Raw genomic sequence first — 20,180 nt, forward strand, 5'->3', positions numbered from 1 at the left:
CAGAACAAGGGGACACAGTCTCAAGTTGTGCCAGGGCAGGTCTAGGCTGGATGTTAGGAGGAAGTTGTTGGCAGAGAGAGTGATTGGCATTGGAATGGGCTGCCCAGGGAGGTGGTAGAGTCGCTGTTCCTGGAGGTGTTGAAGCAAAGCCTGGCTGAGGCACTTAGTGCCATGGTCTGGTTGATTGGCTAGGGCTGGGTGCTAGGTTGGCCTGGATGATCTTGGAGGTCTCTTCCAACCTGATTGATTCTATGATTCTAACTCAAACAGTATGACTGGAGTATGATTTGGATGCAATTAAATTTAAGTCATTGGGAATATTTTACTAGTTGGACCCAAGTCAGTTCTAAGTGTTAATAAACTATCAGAGTTAATTAAACCCAGTTTTCTCGATGCTCTTAAAAGTGTGTTTCAGTGGTGGAGTAGTCTAGCTTCAACTGGCAGCCTTTGGCTGTTGGTGTGTGTTTTTTCTTCTGTAGTAAATAAAGCCAGAGTGATGGAATATGAAGCTGGACAAACTCAAGCTAAAGCTCTGTTGTTTTTTTTGTCCATGACACAACATTTTTGGAACCCTGTTACTGAAAAAAACACTGGAATTTTGGATCAGCTTTAGCTTGGGGTTGATATGTTTGTTGCAAAAGGTCTCTAGTTCAAGTAGAAGTGACTGCAAGGAAGCCTTGACATTGATGGCTTTTGATGGCCGCATCCAAAGAGTGGCTGTCAATGGGTCTGTGTCCAGGTGCAGGCCAGGGACAAGCAGAGTCCCTCAGGGATCAGCGCTGGGACCAGTCTTGTTCAACATCTTTGTCAGTGCCATGGACAGTGGCACTGAGTGCACCCTAAGCAAGTTTGCTGACAACACCGAGCTGTGTGGTGCAGCAGACTGGCTGGAGGGCAGGGATCCATCCAGGCTGGAGAGGTGGGCACAAGGCAACCTCATGAGGTTCAGCAAGACCAAGCGCAAGGTCCTTCATCTGGGTTGAGATAATGCCAAGCACAACTCCAGGCTGGGCAGTGAGTGGCTGGAGAGCAGCCCTGAGGAGAGGGACTTGGGGGTGCTGGTGGACGAGAAGCTCAACATGAGCCTGCAGTGCGCACTTGCAGCCCAGAAAGCCAGCCAGAGCCTGGGCTGCAGCAGGAGAAGTGTGGCCAGCAGGTGGAGGGAGGTGATTCTTCCCCTCTACTCTGCTCTGCTGAGACCCTACCTGGAGTACTGCATCCAGTTCTGGAGCCCCTATTACAAGAAGGATGTGGATGTGCTGGAGCATGCCCAGAGAAGGGCCATGAGGATGCTCAGACGACTGCAGCAGCTCTGCTGTGAGTACAGACTGAAAGAGTTGGGGCTGTTCAGTCTGGAGCAGAGGAGACTCCCAGGTGACCTTCTTGTGGCCTTCCAGGATCTGAAGGGGGCCTCCAAAAAAGCTGGGGAAGGACTTTTTAGGCTATCAGGTAGCAGCAGGCCTGGGGGGAATGGAGCAAAGCTGGAGGTGGGGAGATTCAGAGTGGAGGTGAGGAGGAAGTTGTTGAGCATTAGAGTGGTGAGAGCCTGGAATGGGTTGTGGAAGGAGGTGGTTGGGGCCCCATGCCTGGAGGTGTTTAAGGCCAGGCTGGATGAGGCTGTGGCCATTCTGATCTAGGGTAGGGTGTCCCTGCCCATGGCAGGGGGGTTGGAACTGGCTGATGCTTGTGATCCCTTCCAGCCTGACTGATTCTGTGATTCTATGATAGCAACATTTATCTTGGTTTAAAAGCCAAATATGAGTCTTGGATACTGTATTTTGAATGATTTTCCTTGAAGTTCAGACAGTTCTGAATGCAGGAAACCTCAGTTTACCGATAACCAAATGCTGCCAAACTACTTCTCTGCAGAAATATCCTCAGTTTTGTAAGCTGAAAATCTCCTTGCTTAAAACCCTTAGAAAACTGAACTCTCAGCAGAATCAAAGCTTATAAATCAGTTTCAGAACTGGGAACTCACGCCATCAGCTATCCAATTACGCAGTTGTTTTTAATCTTTTGTAATAACTGAATTGAGGACAAGGATGTAATCACCCTTAAAAGGAGGATTAATGATCTGGATAGGTCTGGGTGATGGTAAAACACTGCTAAAGATGATGAAATTTTCTGCTTGGAAAAGATGTGATAGCTCTTAGGTTGCAGCAGTTGCCATGAGTGCTCTTTCTCACGTGGATCATTGTACATTTTAATCACCTTTCTGGAACTGGACCTTTCAGTTCATGGCTGTATGCTTTAAAGCACTTCAAAACTCTTGGTGCCTTCTCGTGGTTTTTAAAGAGAGATGACAGAATGAAGCTCTCAAATGAACTGGAGAGAAAACAGAATTCTATTTGGAGACAGACAGAAATTACAAAGCAGATACAACATCCATAGCGACCCCCTTGAATATTCCCCCACTTGAAAACTTGGTGCCTTGTTGTGGTTTTTAAAGAGAGATGACAGAGTGAAGCTCTCAAATGAATGGGAGAGAAAACAGAATTCTATTTGAAGAGAGACAGGCAGAAATTACAAAGCAGATACAACATCCATAGTGACCCCCTTGAATTTTCCCCCACCCCAAAACTAAATCTATAATCCTCAGTGCTCCAATCCTCCCCCGCCAACACCTTTGCCATCCATAAGCCTCAACTCAAGCTTCTGGAGGCCCAAAACAGGCCTACTCCTATTTGTCTTGATAAAAGCAGCTCCTGCTAGACACAGGGCTGGAGGAGGAGGAAGGGAGGATGAGTTGGCCTCACCATGAGTTTATAAAGCAACAGCAGAATTATAGGATTGAGTAACAATTTTCTAGTCCCCAGAGGATTTTTAACCCTATAGTTCCCTACCTAGGACATGCCTGCTGGTGTTATGAGGACATCTCCCTCTCTGCTTGGTTTTATTCTCAAAAAGAAAAGGAAAGAAAAAAGTACTCTCTTAGTACTTTCAGAAATGAGCTGAGTATTGGTTCGTGTTGTGATAGATGGGGACAGTGAAGAATGGTTTATGACCAGCCTCAGGAAGCTTAGCCAAGTGCCTATTTTCTACTGTACCTGCCTATTTAAGTCTTGTCTTGTATTCTCCCAGCCTGTTTCACACTGAAGTTGCAGCTATGTCTGTCTGTCCTTCCCATCACATTCACAGACTCCTTGCACGCTTGACTTAAGGTCAGATTTATCTCCCCTCTCACATTGTTTTGATTTTGCTGAGCCGCTCCTGTTGCCTAATTAGTTCCTTACCAGCCTCTGTCTCCCTCACACCCACTCTTGAAGTTTACCAGACTAGCTCAGACTGCTTGGCAGTGAGATGGAGCTGTATTTACAGCAGAGCTAAATTTGCAAGCACTTACACACAAGATACTTACAGGTAGTTACAGTCATATACAAATTAGAAATAACGCAGAAGTCCAAACTCCCTCCTGGACAAAGGAAAACTGCCCAGAAGTGTTCAAGGCTACCCACTCTTTCTCCCTCTCTATCTCCCTTCTCATCCTGAAACCAAAACAAGCAGCCAGCAAAGCTGACTTGTTATTTGTTAGTGGAGAGATGTTAGAGTGGAGTGAAGAGGAGGTGAATAGATCCAGAGACACAGACCAGAGTGAGAGAAATTGTTGACATTTTGGCTTTGTATCCCTCTCAGTAAACCAGTGAATGATACAGACCTCATCGTGATTTTCTTTTCACAACCAATGATGTAATTTCTGTCATTGAAATATTCCAATTAGCCTCAAACCAGCACAGCTTTTCAATGGATCTTTTTTCCTTCTGGCATCTAGAAATGCAGTCACTGGCTTGGCAAGTGTGCAGGTGGCACCAAGCTGTGTGGCACAGTCTACTTGCTAGAGGGCAGAGATCCATCCAGAGGGACCTGGACAGGCTGCAGAGGTGTGCCCAGGACAACCTCATGACATTCAACAAGGGCAAGTGTAAAGTCCTGCACCTGAGTCAGCATAATCCTAAGCACAGATACAGGCTGGGTGGGGAATGGCTGAGAGCAGCCCTGAGGAAAAGGACCTGGGGGTCTGGGATGATGAAAAGCTCAACAGGAGCCTGCAGTGTGAGTGCAGCCCAGACAGCAACCCTGTGCTGGGCTGCAGCAAGAGCAGTGTGGGCAGCAGGGCAAGGGAGGGGATTCTGCCCCTTGGCTCTCCTCAGACCCCACCTGGAGTCCTGTGTGCAATTCTGGAGCCCCCAATAAGAAGGACATGGAACTGTTGGAGCCAGTGCAGAGGAGGCCACCAAGATGCTCAGAGGGCTGCAGCAGCTCTGCTATGAGGACAGGCTATGAAAGTTTGGGCTCTGCAGCCTGGAGAAGTGAAGGCTTCAAGGAGACCTTGGAGTGACCTTCCAGTATCTGAGGGTGGCCTACAGGAGGGCTGGGGAGAGACTAGTGACAAGGTCTTGCAATGACACGATGAGGAGTAATGGGTTTAAAGTGGCAGAGAGGAGATTCAAACTAGATGTTAGGAGGAAGTTCTTTGCAGTGAGGGTGGTGAGACACTGGAACAGGTTGCCCAGGGTGGTTGTTGCTGCTCCCTCCCTGGAGGTGTTCAAGGCCAGGTTGGATGAGGCCTTGAGTGACCTGTTCTAGTGGGAGATGTCCCTGCCTATGGCCTTTGAGGTCCCTTCCAACCTAACCCATTCTATTATTCTTCCAGGTTCTGCTTCATTTCTCTATTGCATGCTTCCATCAGGATCAGAAGATTTGCACTGAAGTGATTTTGCTCTGTATCATCAATCTCCTTTGCTTTTTCCTTTCTGCCTGCCCTCTCATGGCTCTCTGTGTAAGAGTAGTTCCTTCCCCCGTGGGGACCTCTGGTGTATTAACTAACCAGTCACCTTACACGTTCAGAACTTGAGTGTTTGTCAACTATAGCAGATTTCTACACAAAGCCTAGTTCAGAGTGAAGGCTTTAATATCACTTATGTTCCTTGACAGTAAACTTGAAAATGATTAGTTTTACCTTTTCCTCTTCACAGGGTGATAAAGCAGATTGTTTTTACATCGTAGAATCTGGTGAAGTAAAAATATCGATGAAAAGCAAGGTGAGTTCAAACTAGATAGGCTTTAGGTTAATTCCCAGGCTGATTAGTACAAGTAGTGTGAAAAAGCCAAACCCTGACTTATTTTAAGGTACTATTTGATGGTATTTATCTTTGTCACTCAGGTGATGTAGGCTGTAAATCCCCCTGTCTGTTCTGAAGTGGCTACAAGTCATTTTACTAAGGCTGGAAAGTCTGCTCCTCTGCAAGCTAACCTGATCTACTCTCCCAGGCCTCAAGAGTAGAGATAAAACTTCCATGCTAGGGTTATGGAAAGCCACAACTTGTAAAATGTGGAGTCTGTTGTCACTAGTGACATCCTAGATGTTAGCATGAGAACTGATCTCTGTATGGTCTGGAGCAGCCTTCGGGAACAGCGTGTTGTGTGAGATAAAGCCTGTGTAGCAGCAGTTCCCAAAGCTGTAACAGCAAATATCTGCCAGCCTCAAAACTTGTGAGCTGCTATACACTTCTCTTACCAAACTTACAACTGAACATGCTGTAAGTGTGTTCTACAGGCAGAGCATGACTTGAGAAGTGCTAGTTTAGAGCCCTAAACCAGTGAGCTGTAGCACATGTGTAAGCTACCTGGGATTAACTGCAGCCTGCTACAAGGATGGATGTGGCTGTAACGAATAAAACTGTACCCTTTGACAGACTATGACGAGTCAGGAAGCCAACCAAGAAGTGGAGATTGCCCGGTGTCACAGAGGGCAGTATTTTGGAGAGCTTGCACTTGTTACCAACAGACCCAGAGCAGCCTCTGCCTATGCTGTTGGGGAGGTCAAATGTTTAGGTAAGTAGTATTTCTATAGTTACCATTTTGTGGTCGTTGCTTGTCTCATGGACTGTGCCCAAGTGAGCAGCTATCCAGGACCTAGCAGCCCTATGGTAACTGGCAGTCAGACACAAGAAGCTAGGAGTATGGGCTTGAGTGGATCTCCATGTTCAAGTTTGAGAAGTGCTGCTGCTTCCTTCCAGCAGATTCTGGTCTTTCTGCTTGTGTGGCCTCTACTCTTTTTAGGGGTAAGTAGCATCAGCTTCTCAGCTACAGCTTGTTTGTCAGACGTAGCTTTCAGGTGGTACTGCAATGCTGATGTGGTGTGTGTTCAGCTTGTGTATTTCCTTGACATCAGCTGTGTATTTCTCCAAATAACTGTACAGAGCAGATTTCTGTTTCTGTGGCTTTTATTGAAGCCTCAAGCCCAAATGGATTGAACTGGAGATCTGTGTTCTGAGTGAAAACAGATTGGGATGTGGCGGCCTTTTGTTGACAGACAACCTTGTTTTGACTTTTGTTCCTTTGCAGTCATGGATGTGCAAGCATTTGAGAGGTTGCTTGGACCCTGCATGGACATTATGATGAGGAATATAACACATTACGAAGAGCAGCTGGTGACAATGTTTGGCTCTAGCATGGACCTGACGGATCCAGGGAATTAGGCACAGGGTACCTCAATGCCTTCTTAGTTCAGGACACAGAAAAGCCTCCTATCACAACTTACAAGGAAAACGGACACTACAGAACAGTTACTGCTGCTGTCTTCTTGGGCATTTTAGAAACAATAAACAAGTTTCAGCACAGATGGATTGCTCACTCCCTGCCTCCACTTTTCTGCTGATACTTCATTATTAGACCTAGATAAAGATGATTCTAACCGTATGTCCACTTACTTGGTTCAGAATGGCATCTGTCCAACAGTTCAAGTGCCTGATATGAAACCCAAAGTGTGCAAGATACAGAAGCCTCCTTCCTTCTGGTGTTACTGTTGGGATAAATTTTCTGATCAGATTCTGTAGGGGGAAGGTGCCTGTTCCACAGAGGCAGCCTGTGGAATATCAGCCTTTTATGGGCTTATTACCTTCATCTGATGCTTTCCTTACATGTCAAATTTGCTTTTAATTGTAGCATCTGGATGAGAAGTTAAAATACCAGTGGAGCCAGTTCGTAAGGTGGCACTGAAGTTTTCTTCCACCTGTTGAAAGTGGCAGGTTACTATAGCTCTTTAAACCAAGTAAACTGAGCTGGGGACATGGGAGAGTCTGCTTAGCAGCCAAATGCTGAAAATGAAGCATTACTGTATTTTAAGTGTTTTCCTGAGCAGCAAAGAACACTGTTTTACTCTATGCTGTCCCCCAGAAAAGTGCAGTGGTTCAAATTAAATAGCCCAAAGGTGTCATAACTGTCATCTCTCCAAGTTGGCTCCTTGGTGAGATCACACTGTATGACCTTCTCTTGCCCACAGAGATCCTTTATACTGCTACGTTTCCCAGGGCGCTGTTGTTGCCTGGGTCAGTTTTAAAGCTTTTTAAGGAGGTGAATGTTTTGTAATTTAAATGAAGACTGCTTCTGTACTTGTTGTTTACAGGAGCTCCCCTAGTCCTAACATTTCACAGTATTCTAACTTCATTAGACACTTGGATGCTTCCAGATACCATGGTGATTTGCTAAACTTTGTTCCGAAGTTGGCAGCATTTGACTTTGTGAAGCAAATGTCTTTGCTAACTACACAGTTGGTGTGTTTGAGGAGTCTTGTTGGTTTAGGTGATAACTAAGCTAATGTTTATCTAAAATACCTAGTAAATTTGCAGCATTTATTAGGTAGGTTCTATTTCTATAGCTTTAATGACCTTAATTGGCGTACTGCTGAGGTTTTATCAGAGTACTCTCTAAATAAGAAACAGGCCATGAGAAGGATGTTTTTACGGTGTACAAACAGAATATTTATAGTAAGACGTTGAATTTGTAGCTAATAAATCTAGTGACCCTTTGAACTTTCATTCTTCTGCAGCTCATGCAAAATCTCCTGGTGTTTTATGAGGTTATACAGTTTTAATTGTGGATGCTAACATAACAGAAGCTGCTCTTTTCCATGGCCACCTGAACAAGAATAGAAGGATGCTAATGTTGAATCCCTGCTTATCACAGTGGACATTTCTCTAAGCAACGAGATGCTTAGCTGCAACTCTTGAAGTTGATTTCTGGACTTCTTTTTTTCCCCCTAAATGGATGAGTTCCTCTCAGTTCCTGCAATATGAGTAAGGTGGAAACTTGGTAAATTGGAATGGCTGTTGTCCAGTTGCTGTAATTGGAGTAATATTTTTATATCATGCAAATGGTTTGTAATGGCCACCACAGAGGTAGGTGTTTCCATATTATTAAAGTCCTGGTTGTGATGTCTAGTGGCTGTTCTAACTGCATGTGTTTTAGAACAGTGAGTTTCCCCTGCTTTACTAGGCTGGTGAATTTTCTTATTAGTTAACAGCCAAAGAAGCAGCAAGTACTTTTCATTCATTCTTCCAAGGTTTATAACACCAAAGAAAAAAAAATCATTCTCTCAATTACAGATTTAAAACAAGCAAACAAATGAAAGCAAACCATTAAAACCAACCAAAAAGTGAAAAAGCTCCATCAGGTCCTTGAATTAATAACACAGGAAACTTTAAGATACTCTGGGCTCCAAGGTGAGCCTTTCTGAAGCCAGATCATGACTGTCCTGCAGACCAGGTATAAACTCTTCTCCAAGCCAGTGTGAGTTTCTGTGCTGCCTAAACGGTCATGGGAACTAGAGAGAAACTTGCAGTGAAATCATCATCTGGCCTTTGTTGCTCCCAAGCAGAATATCCTCTCATTTATCCAGAGGAGCCTGGCAGACTGAGCTGTCTTACAGGTGGATTCTGGTTCCTACAGCCTGTGGTTCTCTGCAGGACAGGACTGTATACCTCAGCATATGCAAATTAAAATTGTTCTGAAGCTTAAGCAAAAAAAAATCCCAACAACCAACCAAGGATCTAACTTTAGCCCCACTTAAGTAATTTAGATCCTTAAGTAATTCTGCCTGGAAGGGAGGATTTGGTTGCTTCTGCAGGTCAAAGGAGAGGATAAGAATGTGAAATCAAAAGACTGGGATCCTACGCTAGAAAGCGAAAGCCTTTGTTTTACATTTCTCTAGATTCCCTGAAGCAAAGGCATAGTGAGCTAAAAGAGGACAAGCCTGTAAGAAGGCTCATCCATTTAAAATCATCATTAGCAATGTGCCTGACTAGTTTGGTCTGGTTTGACCAACCTGTTCTGTACAACTTTGGAGCATGAAGATAGTGAGAGAAGCTTGTAATAAGATAGTTATCATTGCCAGCTATCTGCTTAGAGCACCAGCATTAGGTCGAGTTGGAGAGTGAGTGAGTAGTGATACCAAGCCCAAGGAGTGAAGATCTATCCGCATCACTGTATCTCAGCTTGTTCCTTTTCATGCTGATTGCTCATTGCAATTCTGGAGAGCAAGCCCAGGTTTTTTACTGCTCAGAGTCCAATGAATCTGCCATGGAGTCTCTGGTATTGGCAGTAGAGAGAGATCTGTTTTTTAATAGAAGAACTCAGCAGCAAAGTGGGCAGAGAGGATAATGTCTTCTAGACTTGGAGGGGAAAAAAAAGTGTCTTGTCTGTGGTTCCCTGCTTGTGATTGTTGTGGAGTCGGTCAGAGGAGCTTTCAGTGGTCAAACACCCTGGCATATAGTATTTCTGTTTTAATATCACAGCACAGGTTTCACAATGTTAAAAGAACAAAACAAACACAAAAAGGGCAAAAGAGCTCTGTTTTTAGAAACAAAAGTGCAAAACTTAAAACTTTAAAAGTGCAATTTTGCACAGAGGGCAAAAACCCCAACCCCTTCCCCCCCTTTGAATGTCAGTTCCATTCTTTCTTTTCTGTTGGCTGAAAGTGGATTTTTGTTCTTGCCATGTATTTGTAAATCAGTCTTGCCAAATACAAACACGTTGGGGTTTTTTTTTTTCCACTCCAGATGGTTTTTGTTGTTATGGTTATTACTGATGATTTTCACTTCTTTCAAACCATATATTTTATTTCAAGAGGCCTTCCCTGTGGATTTCCTCCTGACAGTCTGCAGCACTACAGTGCAATTTCAAGATGCCAAGAGAAAGTCTCTAACCTCACAGGAGAACACTCAACTCTGCTTAGCTGGATGGAGCTAATAATGCACTACTAATTTTCCTCTGCTCTGTGGGGCAGGAGGGGAATTACATTCTGCATAAAGTTGCTACCTCAAGGCTCCAAGTGCTTTTAAAGGTCTTTCACTTGGGATAATTTAATAAGGCAGTTCTTAAAACTGCTCTGTTCTCATTTCAATGTTTTTTGGTTTTTATTTTTTTTTGAGTCATTGAGGGACCCTTGTTTTTAATTCATGTTGCATTTAGTACTTGATTCTCAAAGGATGAAGAGCTGCAAAGTTTGGTTCTTGCACTACAGTGTTGAACATGAAAGAAAAATACCTGCCATACAAACAGACAGTTTTTAACAAGTTAAACCACTCTGGGGTTCAGCTTCACTTTTGGTTAATAAAAGCCTGACATGTTGTGTCCAGCCTTCCTGTACAATCCTGTGTGTGCTCTTTATTGACTTCTCTGCAGCTGACACAACCTCCCCCACCCCCCAGTGCTCACATCAGGAGTGGACTCGACGGCAGCTGACTAGATTTACTCGGAGTGCCTGAGCTACTGCTGCGTCTGTTATCTGAGCCTTACGGACAACAGCACTTGCCCTGCTGCAATAACCAGAAGAGATTTATATACTTCTTGGCCACCAAGTTTTGCTGTTTGGTGATAAAATTTTACTAATATCTTTAAAAAAAACCAACAAACAAAATACCAATTTCTGTAGATATTATTGCTCCCAATAAAACTGGCTGCTCTGGTGTGTCTGCCAAGTTACCATAGAACTGATTTATTGTTGGGAGCGCTGCTCTAATTGGTTCTCAGTTCCTCAGAGAAGCACAATAATCCTGAAGGTCTCCTGCTGAGCTACACTTAACAGCTACTGAATTTTATATAGCAAGCTTCCTGTTTTGTTTAGTTTTGTTTTTTAACCTAATAACTTGAAAATAGTATTACTTTAGTGCATGTGAAATGGCCTGAAATTACCATTCGGTGTCTGCCTTTGCTGAAGTTTTATTTCTAAGCATTTAGTGGCTTTTTAAATTGGTCTAGGAGAGTTGGGATGGTTTGGATGTTCCCCTTTGGAAAATCACCCTGATTAGACTCAGCGGCTCTGGAAATTGAATGAAGCTTTATATTTACAGCTTAGCACAATGTACAAGCAGATAGTTACAATCTATACAGCTATAGACAGAAATAGACAAGGTAAAAGGTAATACAGAAACACGACAGCCCTCCCAGAAACCAGAGTCCCCAGGAGGGGCTCTCAACCACCCTTCCACCCCTCTACCGTACCCTGGATCTTTGCCTTATGCTCAAGGTAGCTTGCAGGGTTGGCCAGGGGGGTTAGAAAGCAGATGGATTAGTCACACAGACAGCAGGTTAGATTAGAGAGAGAGGTGCAGCCCACAAAGCCCAGAGTTATCTATATTTATGTTCTTGTTCTTCTACATCTCAGGAAGCCTATGAGTGAAGTAGACATCACCATTGTTTCCTTCTCACAGCCTGTAATCCAATTCTTCTCACCAAAACATTCTAGCTAGCTTCGAACTAGCACAAGAGTAGTTTGTGGAGTAGGATTGTGGTGAACATGAGAGACCCTTGGAACAAAAGAAAGATGTTGAAACTCAAAGGGGCCTGAGGGCAGCAGGATGATAAACAGGAAAAGTGAGGTGGTTTTTCTTTTAATAGAAGGAAAAAGGGGGAAGAGGGGGCAGGAAATGAATGATCCCATATTGATTAGGACAGGTCTGTTAATAGGGAGCATAAGCTACAGCAGGGAAGCTGTTGATGAAGCACTGGGAAAAAAATCTCCCTGGAAGACAGCTGGAATAGACTGCTTCAAGGAATCATAGAATCAGTCAGAGATAAGGGACCACAAGGATCATCTAGTTCCAACCCCCCTGCCATGGGCAGGGACACCCTACACTAGCACAGCCCCGTCCAGCCTGGCCTTAAACACCTCCAGGGACAGAGCCTGAACCACCTCCCTGGGCAACCCATTCCAGGCTCTCACCACTCTCATGCTCAGCAACTTCCTCCTCACCTCCAGCCTGAACCTACCCACCTCCAGCTTTGCTCCATTCACTGTGAAGGTTCATCTCTGCTACCCCTCTCCACCAGCGTAGTTACTGTGGAGCGTTCACTGTTTGTCCTCCCGAAGCTAAGAACTAGCCTGTAGCACTCGGCAGCACCATCTGCTCCCACAGCTTCCCAGAGATCAGTTTCTGCGTCTTGCCTCCCTCCGTCTGAAAAGGCTGAGCTCAGGTTTCCCACAGGGCGGGTTTCGGGGCTCAGGCACACGGGGAGGACGCAGCACTGAGAGGTCAGCCCATGGGAGAAGCAAGGGCTGCTCCTCTCCGCCATAGCCAGGCTCTGCAGCCTACCCGGCGCAGCCCTGCCAGCAGCACGCTGCTCTGCCCCCGGGGCCGGCAGTTCCCAAGGCCGTCCCTCGGCCGAAGTAGTGGCGACCGGCGACCTCCAGCTGCTGCCTCCGCGCAACGGAGAGGCGACGGCAGCCGAGGACGTCGGAGCCGGCCCTGAGGGTACACGGGCCAGCGCCTGGTCGCCATGGCGACGCCCGGAGCTGACCCCGCGGGGCCGCCGTAGAAGGCCGTGCGGTTGCGCGGCGCTGTTGGCGGAGGGGACGCGCGGCGGAGCGCGGCAGGGGCGGCGCATGGTGCTGGCGGGGGGGACGCGCGGCGGTGCGCGGCAGGGGCGGTGCACGGTGCTGGCGGGGGGGACGCGCGGCGGAGCGCGGCAGGGGCGGCGCATGGTGCTGGCGGGGGGGACGCGCGGCGGAGCGCGGCAGGGGCGGTGCACGGTGCTGGCGGGGCCGCCATTGGCGGGGGGGACGCGCGGCGGAGCGCGGCAGGGGCGGTGCATGGTGCTGGCGGGGCCGCCATTGGCGGGGGGGACGCGCGGCGGAGCGCGGCAGGGGCGGCGCATGGCGCTGGCGGGGCCGCCATTGGCGGGGGGGACGCGCGGCGGAGCGCGGCAGGGGCGGCGCATGGTGCTGGCGGGGCCGCCATTGGCGGGGGGGACGCGCGGCGGAGCGCGGCAGGGGCGGCGCATGGTGCTGGCGGGGCCGCCATTGGCGGGGGGGACGCGCGGCGGAGCGCGGCAGGGGCGGCGCATGGTGCTGGCGGGGCCGCCATTGGCGGGGGGGACGCGCGGCGCATGGCGGGTGCGGGGCCGCCCGCTGCCCGCTTCGAGCGGCGAGTGCTGCGGAGCGCCGCCGAGCACCACTACCTGCGCGTCCGGCTGTGAGTGCCCGCGCCCCGCCCGGCCGCCGGCCCCGCCGAGCCCTCTAGCCTGCCCTCTCCTCTCCTCTGTTTCCCCGCAGGGAGCTGCCGGACGGCGTGGCCCGGCCCAGCGTCGCGCAGTTCAAGCAGCTGGTGGTGTCTGCGCTGAGGGAGCTTCATGGAGAGGTGGGCCGGGACCGGGACCGGGCGCCTTCCATTGGCCGGCGGCTTCGCGCTAGGCCCGAGAGAGCTTTGCGGGAGCGGCCGGCGAGTCCCCAGCTGCTGCGGGCGCTTTTCTGTCGGCCCTGCTGCTGGAATGAGCCTGTCTGGCTGTAGGGCAGTATCTGAGCGGGAGGGGAGAGCGAGCTGAGGACCCAGGCTGGAGCCTTGGTTGTGCGGGGACAGCATAAGGGTCTTCGGCTTGCCTCTCCCTTAACCAGTGCCCTGCTCTTCAGCCTGTGTTGTAACTTGCTGCTCATGACGCAGAGATGGTGTGGTTTGTAGTGACGTCTACAGTCAAGTGGCTCCAGCATGTCTGGCTTTTAGAATGTGGGATTTTGATGTTTTTATAGTGAGCTTTTAAAATTAAAACTGTGGGAAGCGAATAGTTCCCTGAATGGGGAAGTCTACAGCCCTGTTCTTGCGTGGTTTAGGGTATTGCTGGGTGGCTTTAGGCAAGTCACATCACAGTATCATCAGGGTTGGAAGAGACCTCACAGATCATCAAGTCTAACCCCTTACCACAGAGCTCAAGGCTAGACCATGGCACCAAGTGCCACGTCCAATCCTGCCTTGAGCAGCTGTGTCCTTGTTTCTCCAGCTGTAGGGTGGAATTACAAGTGGCTTCTGTCTAAAATGTTCTGAGAGGCTGAGTCCTGTGGAAAATCAAGTGGTGGTGTAGCCAAAATGCTTATGTGAAGTTTAATCATAACACCTTTAAAAATGTCATTTGCTGGCAGTGAGTTCACTTGCATGAAAACCACTATAGAAGCACAGGATGGTGCTTGTTAACTAAGACAGTTTTTTTTGTAGGTTGGAGCAGCTTTGCCTGTTGATGTCTTAACGTATGAGGAAAAGACTCTTTCTGCCATCTTGAGAGTTATTAGCAGGTAAGGTGCAGTAGGTATGCACTTCAGATGCTGCCATGGAAATACTTTTCATAAGGAAACAGAACTCGAACTAAGGATGGTCGTTGACCATTCTGAGTTGCAGACATCTGATGCAGCATTCAGAAAAGAAAGAAGAGCTCATAACCCACGTGCATCAGTGTGTGGTGCCTGCTTTAAAACAGAATGGTCTGACAGGAGCTAAGCACCACTGAAATTGGCACCTTTAAATCTGTTTCTCTAGTAAAAGTGAGAGTGGCTCCAGTATTTAAATGGTGAAGACAACAGCAGGTGACATAAGGGAAGAAGGAACTTACATGTAACAAGGACAGGGCCATAAGCTGAACATGGAAAGATTACAGTAGGTATCTGTTTGGGACAAGAGACAGCAGTCGCTGCAAGGCACAGTGCTGCTGTTGGAACTCACTGGTGAAATTACTCGGTTAAGGTTCTGTTACTCTTCATGTAACATACTTAAGATGATTATGCTTTGGGAAAAACAGAGGAACCCAAATTTTATTAATATATTGTATTTTCTTTTTACTTAGTGGCTTCGTCAAGCTGTGGAGTGCTCTAACATTGCTGGGCTGCTACCAGAACAGGAGGTGTGCCTTTCGAGTGCTGCAGGTAAAACCTTGTTGGGGCTGGATGGCTTCTCCCCACTGGCAGTTCTTCCTCTAAAGCTGTCTGGTTAGCTGAGCACGCTGCTGTGTCACAGAAAGGTGACCTAGACAAAAAACCCATCCTGTTTTGAGTGTGGGATGCTTTTTAAAGCAGGTGTGTAGGCCTGTGTTTAAGCAAATCCCATCTCACAATGAATCTTAGGAAGTGTGGCCAGTAGAGTGGCTTGCCGATTGTTTTATAGTGTGTTTCATTCCAGTGAAAAGTCCTGATCTCATGAATACATCTGTGAGAAAATACTTTTTGGGAGCCTTTTGTTCTTGGCCCACACCTTGGTCCAATCTTTTATTTCCCCTGCCCCATTCTACGCTTTCTAATAGTTGCTGTTGTCTGACATAAGATAAAAATTCATGCATGAACATGCACTCCCAGAGGTTATTTTTCGCTGAAGATGCTGCTTAATAAAATGAGTTCCAAGAATTCTTTGTCTCTGAAGCTGTGGCTAAACAAAAATCTGCTTGGGCATAGCTCTTAAGTTTTTAATCTTTATGTAAGTATTTTCCAAGTGCATTTGGTGCCAGACTTAACTTTCTTTGACATTTTACTTTGTTTACTGGTACTTTTTGTTTGTTTGTTTGTTTTTCTTCCCCTCAAACTAGACATCTCCATTCCTTCTTGCATTAGCTGGCAACAGTAGAGAACTAGTCTTGGACTGAATGCAGTTGCTGGTGTGGTTGTACAAAGCAGCAGCTACCTGAGATGTTGCAGCCCTTCAGGTATGGAATTTCTGGAGGTGGTTTCCAACGAAAAGCCTTGACAAAGCTAACGGTTATGAGCTCACTCCTTGGATGTCCTGTACTTCAGAGTTTGCACCTAAAAGTTGGAGACAAAGCTGAACTTAGCAAAGTTTTTACCCAGAATGATGTTGTTACTTTCTCTGATTTAACTGGTGACACAAATCCTTTACATTTGAATGAAGACTTTGCAAAGAAATCTAGGTTTGGGAGAACTGTTGTACACGGGGTTTTAATCAATGGACTTATTTCTGCAGTCCTGGGTACTAAAATGCCTGGTCGAGGTTGTATATTTCTTTCTCAGGAGATCCGATTTCCAGCTCCTTTGTATCCTGGTGAGGAAGTTGTAGCTGCAGCAGAAGTTAAACGACTGAAGGGTTCTGTTGCACACATTGCAGTCTCATGTAAAGCCAAAGAAAATGGAAAGACTGTTATGGAAGGGACGGTGAAAGTCATGGTGCCAGACAATTAGAACTGTTGAGTCTGCGCTGCTTTGCTATAAAGGCCACAAATGCACTCTTGGTTTTGACTCTTTTTTTACATTACATCATATCACTTAATCCAGAAAAATCCCTTCAAGGTGTTTCAGGCAGCACACGAGCTTGATCTTGGTAGAACTGCATTGAACTTAGAGCTTTTAGTTTTTCCCTGCCTCTTGCCAAGATGAAACCAATGGAGCTAGACACTTAACTGTGACATAAGCAGCATGTTTAGGCAAACCTTTGCTCTGCTACAGTGGGGAGCCTGGAGTGGTAGGGCTCATACCAGGGCTGTTCTTGGCAGAATTGCAGTACACACTATTTATGGTTACTTAAAACTTCCTCCCTCTTTACAGAGTAGTTGTATTGCTGGCAGACACCTGTGAGAGGGAGCAATTAACAAGCAGAACAGAAGTGGAGGTACTGACATGCATGTACTGCAGGATCTGTTGGCGGTCTCCATGGCAGCTCTAGCTGATGGTGCAGTGTGCCTTTTTGCAATGTTCTTAGCTCTGCAAACAAGTAGTAGTCTTCACGTATACAGCATACTCTGCCTAGTGTAGCTAGAGATGTGGCTCTTTGAAATTCCTTGGTTAACTTAAAATACCTGATTATAAGCAAACGAGTTACCTGTAATGCTAAAAGCCTCTGACTCTTGTCTCCCTGAAATGAAGGAGTCTTTAAGGGGCTGTACTGTCACTGCCTGTACTTTAAGGCTGCTTATACTCCTGTGGGCAAGACAAACAGGCAGTTTTGCTGAGTACCAACTAAGGCTTCTCACTTGAGCTACCTTGGTCGTTGGTAAGCTCATTTGCAAAACACCCAGGTTAAACTATTGGCAGCAACATAAGGTTACTGTGCACTAAGAAACTTTTCAGGGAACTTCTTTGCAACAGAAGGGCATATGTAAGGGTTTTTTGACTGCAGGTAACCACAAAAGTTGTCCTCAAGCTGATGAAGGCTACTTGGTAAACCAGTTTCACCTTTTGGGTGTGATGTATTCTTCATCAGTGCAGTTGCACTGTGACAGTGATTCTTGGTGTTCACTCAAGCTGGATCTGAGGGAGGGGTATCATTAAAGACGTTTGACTTCGCTGTGCCCTCTCCAAGCACAGGATCTGCCTGTCTGCAAGGTGGAATCAGTACTTGGTGAGAGCTTCCCCTCTCTTGTTTGGGTTGCTTGATTTTCCATTTCCTTTTGTTCTGCCTTGAGCCACTGCTGGTCACTGGCTTTTGCTGTACAAAACAGTTTCTTGTGTTGATGCCTATTTACAAAATGAATCAAATGTGAGGATAAGATGGTAGGGAAGGGGTTGGGGCAATAACTAAATCTGACTTTGACCTCCCAGGTCACTGTATAAGGAGTAGATTGGAAAGATTGATGTTCTGTGACCCTCAGTTGAGCTGCTTAACTGCAGCTCACAGTCCCTTTTCTCAGCGTGGAAGTGACATGAGGGAAAAAGCTGTTTGCAACACCTGTTTGAGGTGTACCACAGACATACTTCACAATCTGATTACAGCACCTTAAGTGAAATCAATTCCTGCCTACCTTGTGAAAGGGAAAGGCAGATGAGTGTTCCACGGGCAGGAGGCTCCCAAGAGCCATGTAGCAATGCAATAGTTTTCTACCCTGCAACAGAGCAGTGGAATTCAATCAATGAAACTAAGTTTAACCATTTAAAATTCGTGGCTTTTGGAAAGAAACCTTCAAACCTACCAATTGAGTCGCATGTCCTGGATGCTCCTGGAGGAGTTACCATCTTTATACTACTGACAAGTCCGGTGCGGTAAAAGGCAGCAGGTGCGCCCGCTCTTCGATGTTTCTCTCCCTGCGAACGCCAATAGCGTCTCGGCGCTGATGCTCTCCCCGCAGCTCTCCCCGCAGCCGGAGCGGGCAGACTCAGGGCAGCGGGCCGGCTCTCCCGGTGCGGGGCAGCGGGCCGGCTCTCCCGGTGCGGGGCAGCGGGCCGGCTCTCCCGGTGCGGGGCAGCGGGCCGGCCCTCCCGGTGCGGAGCAGCGGGCCGGCTCTCCCGGTGCGGGGCAGCGGGCAGCCACGGGCGCTCTGTGTCCCCGCGCAGCTCCTGGCCCGTGTTCAGTGCCGGGGGTCGGAGCACGCCCCGGGACTCGCGGCCGGGCCTGCATCCGTCAGCCTGGCGCTTGGCGCCCCCTGGCGGCCGGTGGGCGGCGGGCCGGGGGCGGGCAGGCGGCGCTAAGGCCCGGCGGCGGCGCGGCGCTGCCGTGTTGACAGCGGCGGCCGCGCCGGGAGCTGCCCCGGGAAGCAGGTTGTAGGCGCCGGGCTCCCGCTCTCCGCCTCGGTATGGCCTTCATGGAGAAGCCGCCGGCCGGTAAGGTGCTGCTGGACGACACGGTGCCGCTGACAGCGCAGATCGAGGCTAGCCAAAGCCTGCACTCCCATACGGTGAGCGGCGGCGGCGGCAGGCGGGCAGGCCGGGCCGCAGGGGGCGGCGGGAGCGGCCGGTGCCGGGGGTGGTGGGGGACAAGGGGAGCGACGTGGGGTAACGGATGGAAGCCAGGAAACGGGGGGCGTGCAGGGAAGTGCCCGGAACGGGGTGCGCGGTGCGCAGAGCCGGTCCGGGGCACGGGCGGTGCGGGGGGGAGCGGTGCTGGGCGGGGGCCTGTGGTTCAGCCCGGCAGGAGCGAGACTGGGGGGAACAGGAGGCAGGGAGTGGGCCAGGACAGCGCCCAGGGCTGCTGGGGGGTGGGTTGGAGCTGGGAGGGGGGCAGGGGGTGGCTGGTGTGGTGCCGGAGGTGGGTGAGGGTGCCACGGTGGGGGAGGCAGCGGGGCCGAGACCCCAGGAGCACCGGGTTCGGCTCCCCGGGAGCTTCCTATGGGAATGCGGCCGTGCCGCCGTTGCCGAGCCGGGAGTTGCCGCTTTCCTGCCGCTCCTGTTAAGCGGTGTTGAGTTCTGCAGCCTGCCACAGCTCCCGGTGATGGTGACGGTACCGTCTGGGGCTTGGGGTGCAGGCAGTGCGGGGCTAGACTTGTCTCGGCCTTACGTCTGCTCCGAGGCAGGCCTTGTACCTCCTAAGTTGTTGTAATCTCCGTTTTCCTCGGGGTGTGCTGGAGTAGAGCTGGGCTCTGGTTGCCTCCTTTCAGCAGCCGTGCCGGGGGTCCGTTTGCGCGGGCACCGTTTGCCCCTGGCTCGGGCTGTGTGAGCGCAGGGAAGGCTGCAGGGCTGCAGAGAGCTGAGGGTGCGAGCCCCACTTGGCTGTCAGGAGTGCTGGCGCCCAGCAGAACGAGCCCTGCCGTGCCTTTTCGGTCCCAGCTCGGCTCCACGGGGATGTCAGGACACCCCCTCAACAAGAGCTGTACTGTCTCTGAACATGCAGGAGCGGTCCAAATTTCACAACTCCTGCTTGCAGTTATTTTCCGCGTTCAAAACTAGGTTACTTACGTTACGGCCAAGCAGTGCTGTGAATCAGAGAGCTGGCTGCTGGTTCTCGTGTCTGCTTTAACTGAGAGCTGGGCTAAAAGGAGGCCAGAGACACTTCGGCAGCAGATAGGCTGGCAGGAAGCATGCTTGAAATGGAGAGAGAAATGGTGTGCTTCTGCCCCATACACAGCTCTGAATTCCTGCATTGCTGAGCTCTCTTCCTGGTTCCTTGCATCTGGTGAATGCCTGTAGCCTGAATGACGAGAACTGTAGATTCACCACAGGTCATGCAACTAATCTGTAGACTGTCTTCTTATTAAATGCTCTTCCTGTAAGTAATCTGCACTTAAAAAGTGGGGGGGTTGTGTGAGGAACTGTCATTGATTAACGTTCCAGCCTTCCTCTGAACAGAAGTTACATCTGAGAAGCTGTCCAGAAGATGCTGCTTTTGAAGATACTGCTTTAAGGTGTGATGAGGAATGAACCCAAAAAGCATTCCTCTAAGGACAACTTACTTCCTTATATCTATACTAAAGTAACATGTAGTCTTAAATAA

General features: G+C 48.7%; 4 protein-coding genes and 1 long non-coding RNA gene across 15 annotated transcripts in view; 4 read left to right on the forward strand and 1 right to left on the reverse strand.

Moving 5' to 3' along the window:
* Positions 1-10,428, forward strand: part of PRKAR2A (protein kinase cAMP-dependent type II regulatory subunit alpha) — a 91,449-nt gene extending 81,021 nt beyond the window's left edge. The window contains exons 9-11 of the mRNA XM_064156933.1: positions 4,974-5,039; positions 5,694-5,832; positions 6,346-10,428. Of these exons, the coding sequence (XP_064013003.1) occupies positions 4,974-5,039; positions 5,694-5,832; positions 6,346-6,479 (339 nt within the window). The 3' untranslated portion in view covers positions 6,480-10,428. The remainder of the gene's footprint in view (positions 1-4,973; positions 5,040-5,693; positions 5,833-6,345) is intronic.
* A 2,290-nt stretch (positions 10,429-12,718) lies between these two features.
* On the forward strand, positions 12,719-15,703 carry RPP14 (ribonuclease P/MRP subunit p14). Of its 3 annotated transcripts, XM_064156937.1 has the most exons (6): positions 12,970-13,001; positions 13,080-13,107; positions 13,331-13,415; positions 14,262-14,338; positions 14,884-14,962; positions 15,616-15,703. In XM_064156937.1, the coding sequence occupies exons 1-6, from the start codon at positions 12,995-12,997 to the stop codon at positions 15,670-15,672; spliced, it is 333 nt and encodes a 110-aa protein (XP_064013007.1). In that variant the 5' UTR covers positions 12,970-12,994; the 3' UTR covers positions 15,673-15,703. The 3 variants fall into 3 exon arrangements, with proteins under 3 accessions (XP_064013008.1, XP_064013007.1, XP_064013006.1); XM_064156938.1 differs by lacking the exons at positions 12,970-13,001; positions 13,080-13,107 and adding an exon at positions 12,719-12,792; XM_064156936.1 differs by lacking the exons at positions 12,970-13,001; positions 13,080-13,107 and adding an exon at positions 13,118-13,250.
* Positions 15,622-16,266, forward strand: HTD2 (hydroxyacyl-thioester dehydratase type 2). Its single transcript, XM_064156935.1, has one exon. It carries the CDS (start codon positions 15,716-15,718, stop codon positions 16,220-16,222), a length of 507 nt encoding a protein of 168 aa, XP_064013005.1. The 5' UTR covers positions 15,622-15,715; the 3' UTR covers positions 16,223-16,266.
* A 415-nt stretch (positions 16,267-16,681) lies between these two features.
* LOC135182621 (uncharacterized) lies at positions 16,682-18,092 on the reverse strand. The gene is made up of 3 exons (XR_010305249.1): positions 17,947-18,092; positions 17,779-17,859; positions 16,682-17,494 (listed from the first exon to the last, which is right to left on the reverse strand). It is a non-coding gene; the product is annotated as an uncharacterized LOC135182621 (long non-coding RNA).
* Positions 18,093-18,442: 350 nt separating this feature from the next.
* Positions 18,443-20,180, forward strand: part of PXK (PX domain containing serine/threonine kinase like) — a 55,541-nt gene continuing 53,803 nt past the window's right edge. For all 9 annotated transcript variants that reach the window (XM_064156939.1, XM_064156940.1, XM_064156941.1 and 6 more), the window contains exon 1: positions 18,443-18,648. In XM_064156939.1, coding sequence (XP_064013009.1) covers positions 18,547-18,648 — 102 coding nt within the window. In that variant the 5' untranslated portion in view covers positions 18,443-18,546. The remainder of the gene's footprint in view (positions 18,649-20,180) is intronic.

The sequence above is a fragment of the Pogoniulus pusillus genome, chromosome 16 (genome assembly GCF_015220805.1).
Source record: "Pogoniulus pusillus isolate bPogPus1 chromosome 16, bPogPus1.pri, whole genome shotgun sequence".
Lineage (NCBI taxonomy): Eukaryota > Metazoa > Chordata > Aves > Piciformes > Lybiidae > Pogoniulus > Pogoniulus pusillus.

What these genes read in the sequence shown, in the direction of transcription:
- RPP14 (XM_064156936.1), top strand. Translation starts at nt 13,165, where the DNA reads ATGGCGGGTGCGGGGCCGCCCGCTGCCCGCTTCGAGCGGCGAGTGCTG. An exon ending in CACTACCTGCGCGTCCGGCT is followed by an intron (nt 13,251 to 13,330) that starts GTGAGTGCCCGC and finishes GTTTCCCCGCAG; the next exon opens with GGAGCTGCCGGACGGCGTGG. An exon ending in GTGCCTTTCGAGTGCTGCAG is followed by an intron (nt 14,963 to 15,615) that starts GTAAAACCTTGT and finishes CCCTCAAACTAG; the next exon opens with ACATCTCCATTCCTTCTTGC.
- HTD2 (XM_064156935.1), top strand. Translation starts at nt 15,716, where the DNA reads ATGTTGCAGCCCTTCAGGTATGGAATTTCTGGAGGTGGTTTCCAACGA.